Source organism: Patella vulgata, chromosome 5 (assembly GCF_932274485.2).
Source record: "Patella vulgata chromosome 5, xgPatVulg1.2, whole genome shotgun sequence".
In the NCBI taxonomy this organism is placed as follows: domain Eukaryota; kingdom Metazoa; phylum Mollusca; class Gastropoda; family Patellidae; genus Patella; species Patella vulgata.
The window spans coordinates 46,646,898-46,653,227 of NC_065883.2; the positions used below are offsets into that span (position 1 = coordinate 46,646,898).

General features: G+C 31.5%; 1 protein-coding gene across 1 annotated transcript; it reads left to right on the forward strand.

Annotated features, from left to right (window-relative positions):
- Positions 1–829: 829 nt before the first annotated feature.
- LOC126821219 (ATP-dependent DNA helicase PIF1-like) lies at positions 830–4,727 on the forward strand. The gene is made up of 3 exons (XM_056101001.1): positions 830–1,330; positions 2,581–3,335; positions 4,719–4,727. Exons 1-3 carry the CDS (start codon positions 868–870, stop codon positions 4,725–4,727), a joined length of 1,227 nt encoding a protein of 408 aa, XP_055956976.1. The 5' UTR covers positions 830–867.
- Positions 4,728–6,330: the final 1,603 nt, after the last annotated feature.

The following is a 6,330-nucleotide window of genomic DNA, read 5'->3' on the forward strand; positions in this document are numbered from 1 at the left end:
TAACCGATTTGCTAAAAATACAGATTACATCTTTTATGCTCAGTATTTATATGAACTCAGTCAAGTTGTCTCAAGTGTCTCCATCGCTTTACGCAAAACAAAATCAGGTGGTAATAGAATAACAGCCGATATGCTTTGAAAAATATTCTGAAATGCGATAATGGCTATCGATTTTTGAAATCAGTACGAGGTTCACCCAGCTATTGGAAGACTACACAATCAGATCTGTTTGCTATGCTTAGACAACTTGGAATCTGTACTTTTTTTATTAGTTTTTCTTCTGTCGAGCTCAGATGGACGTCCTTCATTGAGGTAATTCTTAGACAACAAGGTGATAATAGAAAAGCTAGTGATTTGAATTGGGCCGAGAAACAAGAAATACTTAGAAGCAATCCGATAACTATAGCTAGAATGTTCGATCACAGGTTTCATTATTTCTTAAAGAATTTTATCATGTCAAAAGCTGAGCCTATTGGTAAAGTAAAAGATTATTTCTATCGCATCGAATATCAAATGCGCGGAAGTTGTCACGTACACATGTTATTATGGATAGAAGATGCACCCGTACTTGGTAGAGACCCTGACAGTAAAGTTGTTGAATTTGTAAATAAATACATAACATGTAAAATGCCAAACATTTCAGATGATCCAGAACTACACGAAATTGTATCCAGTGTTCAAATGCACAGTAAAAAGCATTCAAAGTCTTGTAAAAAGAAAAATACGGTATGTTGATTTAATTTCCCTAGACCACCCTCTGACGAAACCTTTGTTTGTAGAACTGTAGACATGAACAAAAGTGATAATCATCAACCCAGAACGGACGAAATTAGCAATGATCAGGCTAAGACAATCCTAGAATGCATAATGAAGGCCATTTCAGACCCCGATAAGAATTATGATTCTATTGATGATTTATATACTGATCTTGATATCACTCAAGAGTTATTTGTAAAAGCATGCGAAAAGCTAACAAAGAAAAACAATCTAGTTCTTAAAAGAGACCACAAAGATGTATGGATAAATCAGTATAATCCTGACTTACTAAGGGCATGGAACGCTAATTTGGACAAACAATATGTATTTGATGCCTACAGTTGTATTGTATACATTGTGTCATATATATCAAAGTCTGAAAGAGAAATTGGTTTATTACTAGGCGATGCTCACAAAGAAGCTGTTGAAGGTAATTTGGATGCTAAAAGTGGTCTAAAAAAGATTTCAAGTACATATTTACATAGTAGAGAGGTTTCGGCACAAGAGGCAGCATATCGTGTGTGTAATCTACGTCTTGAAGAAACATCCAGAAAAGTAGTATTTATACCGACAGGTGAGAATAATATCCGACTGACACTACCTTTATCTATTCTTAAAAGTCGGGCAAATGAAGGAACGCTAACGGATAATAACATGTATCAAACTAGCATTGTTGATAGATATAGGGCACGACCAGATGGCATTCAATTCGATTATATGTGTATAGCTCAGTTCTGTTCTGAATATAGAGTCATGGCTAAGAGCGAGAAAATTGATGTTGATCGTGAAAATAACCCTGCATATAAACTTAAAGGTGACCTTGGTTATATCATAAAACGTACAAGAACTAGTCCTGCTGTAATACGTTACGCTAGATTTTCAATTACAAAAAATCCAGAGCTTTTTTATCTCAGTAGTCTACAACTTTTTCTGCCTTATCGACAAACCGAACAGCTTAAGCCCCCTCCTTTTGAAACGTACGAAGATTTCTATAAATTTGGATCTGTGAGATATTATAATGATGTTGAACTAGTGAGAGAAATTGTTAATAACAACCGTGAACAATATGAGAAAGATGCAGTTAATATTGAAATGGCACAAGAAATCTTTGAGAAATTCGGACCTTTAGACGATGCATGGGCAAATATTTTTGTCGAAACAGAAGTTGATCGTTTAGAATGTATAGAATTACAAGAAAATGATACAATTAATGAAGATGACGACGACCCTGTCGAGATACCAGATTTATTAGGCAATAGAAAATCAGCTAAGAAAGATAGGCATAAAGAAAAATCTGACACAGTTATCTCCCATTCACAAGCCATACCTTTATTAAGATCATTAAATAAGTTACAATCACAAGTATTTTACAAAGTACGACAATTCTGTCTAGATAAAATTCATAAAAAAAACCAGAACAATTCATGCTATTTTTAACAGGTGGTGCCGGTAGTGGAAAGAGTCATATCATCAAATGTATGTATTATGAAGCATCAAGATTATTAGCCAGAATTAGTGACAGTCCCGATGACACAACAGTTGCTATAATCTGTCCGACTGGCGTATCGGCGTTTAACATCTCATCAAGTACATCTACGATCCATTCGCTTTTTAGTATACCGATTCATATAAAGTTGCCTTACATAGGATTGTCCTCAGATAAAGTTAACACACTTAGATCTAAATTAGGTAATCTAAAAATTCTGATAATTGATGAAATATCCATGGTTGATCATAAACTATTATGTTACATACACGGTAGATTAAGACAAATCAAACAAACACCTGATCATGTACCATTTGGTATTGTTTCTATTATTGCAGTTGGAGATTTTTACCAGTTACCTCCCGTGAAAGGCAGAGCTCTGTACAATGATAATGAAATGGTTAATCTGTGGCAAGATAATTTTAAACTTGTTCAACTGACGGAAATAATGAGACAGAGGGATGATTTGACATTTGCACAAGCACTAAATAGAATACGCACAAAAAAGAATTCTGATGAAATGTCCGTAGATGATGTTAATTTGTTCAGTAGTAGGGTTACAGGTGAAGAATCTGATGCAGTGCATATAGTTTCTACAAATAAGCAGGTAAATGAAATTAATTTAAAATTCTTACACAGTAAATGTCCAGATACCATAACCATTGCTGCAAACGATTATTCAAAAGATGCTAGAACAGGTAAAATGAAGAAATTGGAGAAATATCTGACTCGTAACGTAGATTCTAGTTTACCTGACGTATTAGTAATTGGTATTGATGCAAGAGTTATGTTAATTAAGAATTTGAATGTTAGTGATGGTCTTACTAATGGTTGTTTTGGTAAAGTAACTTATATCACAATGGATAATGATAAACCTAAAATAATATACGTTAAGTTTGATGACGGAAGAGTCGGGACTATTTTACGTAGAGAAAATAAAAGATCAAATGATGATATACCAGAAGGCAGTACTCCTATTGAGATACAAGAAGAAAAAGTCAATTATCGTGGCGACATAAGGAGACAATTTCCACTTAAACTTAGCTATAGTACAACGGTGCATAAAGTACAAGGTTTGATTCTCAATTCTGCAGTTGTATCACTAAAGAAAATATTTTCACCAGGTCAGGCGTACTTGGCGTTGAGCCGAGTCACATCTTTAGAGGGTTTAATTATTAGAGATTTTGATGAATCAATCAATAAGATGATATTATATTTAGAACCTCAGGTAGAAATACTGAAATATTGCTGTTTAATGTAGAGGGATTAATGCAACATTATGAAGACGTGAAGAATGATTATAGGTTTACCCAGGCTGACTTTATCTGTTTAACAGAAAAGTGGATCTCCCTAATAGCAGAATGTAGAAACTTTAAATTTGATGGCTATACATTATTTAATCAACCTAGACATACATGTTATGATAACTCTAATATATATGACACATTAAAATCAATGAAAAACGGTGGCGTTGGTATTTATTATAGCAATATGAGACATTGTAATATACATAGATTAGGTATCTTTAATATAGAACATGTTGTATTTAATATACCTGATATTAATCTTACTGTAGTTGTTATTTACCGACCTAGCTGTTATAAAGCTGATTTATTCATTCCTAATTTACAGATTTTATTGACAGAGTTACACAACAATGGTGGTGATATGATTGTAATGGGTGACTTCAATCAGAACCTTTTGGATGGAAATTCATCCATTGCAAGATGTATGTCAGAGAATGGTTTTACGCAACTTGTAAATGTTGTAACAACAACAGGTGGGACTCTATTAGATTTAGTTTTTGTTAAATATTTAGATCAGAGTAAAGTTCACTTAAACCTTGTTTCAACATATTTCAGCTACCACGAATGTATCAGAATAGGATTAGATGACTGATGATAAAATGATTCAAACAAATAATAGCCTACACGATGTGTGCCCATTACCTCCCTTTAATAGTTCTCAAACTGGTCTGTAAATGAAATGAAATGGGGTTTAACGTCCTACTAACTGTTCCCAAAGATGGTATTGTATCAACCTATTTCAGTTTACAATGTATGTATCAGAATAGGATTAGATCGTTGATAATGAATTGACTTGAAAATACTTCAGAATAGCGAGTCATCACATATTCTGTCAATTGTCTCCCTTGGGTCATATCGTCTTGAATTTTATATGAAATTTATTACAGAATTTGCTAAAAAGAGATTTTTTTATTTACTGAAATTGTAAAGATATGTATTGTATGTTTGCTAAATTAATTAAAGAAATTGTACATATATGTAGGCTATTATATGCTATACTATAATATGTCTAAATTTATTACAGAAATTGTGAAGATATTCATTGAAACAAGTGAACAATTACCTCCCTTTGATAGTATCATCTTGAACTCGGAAACAGACATCAAGTTCATCTTTTACAGAATTGTTCTTTACAAAAATTGTATAAAGATCAACTATATTTATTACAGAAATTGTAATGGTATGTAATATATTCCATACTGTAATTTTATTATATTTATTAAAAAAATTGTAATGGTATGTAATTAATATATTTTATACTGTAATTTTATTACAGAAATTGTACTACACTTTTTTTTAACAGAAAATGTGAAAGTATATTATATACCGCCAACTAAACAGATATAACAGATATAATTTGGATTAATTATAGGGAGATGTTTGGAGTTTGTTTTATTTATGCCTCATAAATTGTTCTATAGTTCATTATTTTATTTTTTATTTATTAAAACATTTGTAGATATCTTATAAATTATATCTCTGGTTTGTTTTTTGATGGTTTTAAAAGTATGTTGAACTCTAGTATCAAATATATTAAGATTTATCGCAGAATGTAGAAACTACCACGAATGTATCAGAATAGGTTAGATGACTGATGATAAAATGATTCAAACAAATATTACCCTACACAATGTGTGCCAATTACCTCCCTTTAATAGATTTCAAAGATGGTCTTATGTATTGATATATAAGTGTAAATTGTTTTTTCAAATATATGTTGTACGTGTCTAATCTCGTGGGTTTTCTCCGGGTCCTCCGGTTTCCTCCCACTGCTAAAGACTCCTACGCGCAAGCGAATTATGTAAATAAAATTAAACAATGTGTTAGTCTCGAAATGACCTAGTTTGTGTCGAGTGGACGTTAAACCCATTTCTCTCTCTCTCTCTCTCTTTCAGATATATGTTTATTATATCAAATATGTTTAAATAACTAGTTTACATAGTTTTCAATTTCGTTTGCTTTAATAAGTTGTCAGATACAAAATACAAATGTAGTAATTTTTAAATATAATGCCCGCTTTGAGGCATTATATTTAAAAATTACTCCATTTGCTTAGTTATCAATATCGTTAGCTTTCATGATCTGTCATCTACAAGATACAGATTATGGGTAAAGTGATATAAACTGATATAACCTGATATCTTCAAACATTTGTCTGAAGATATCAGGCTATATTTTCAAATATCAGATTTCTCTGATATTAAATAGATTGGAACGGTATGCCACATTTCTATTTAATTTAAAAATGGAGGATTGAAGCTTAGCTTTGAACCACCAACTACGTTTGTTGCAATTATTGCACATGTGTTGTCTGTCTTTAATGACTAACTTGATGAAATTGGCAGATGATGTCCCTTTTCACGCCTGATGCATATTACTTTCAGTAAATATATGTAAAAGCATCTAGTTGAATAATGAAGATATACTGGAGATATTCAGAGATATTCACTTGTTTTGACCATTGATGGTTATATAACATATAAAAATACCATTAATAATGTTCCATCTATTTGAAATATTTAATTGTTGTATGTATTGATATAAGTGTACATTTTTTATTCAAATATAAGTTTTTTTCATCAAATATGTTTAAATATTTTGTTAAATAACTGGTTTACTTATAGTTATCAATATGCTTATGTTGTCATCTACAAGAAATATTTAAAGTGTAAACTGATGCAATCTGATATCTTTAGACAAAGGTAATATTTAAATACAATACCCCTATATATATATACGATGCCTGCTTTTACTACTTCCAGATGTTTATGCCATAACTTA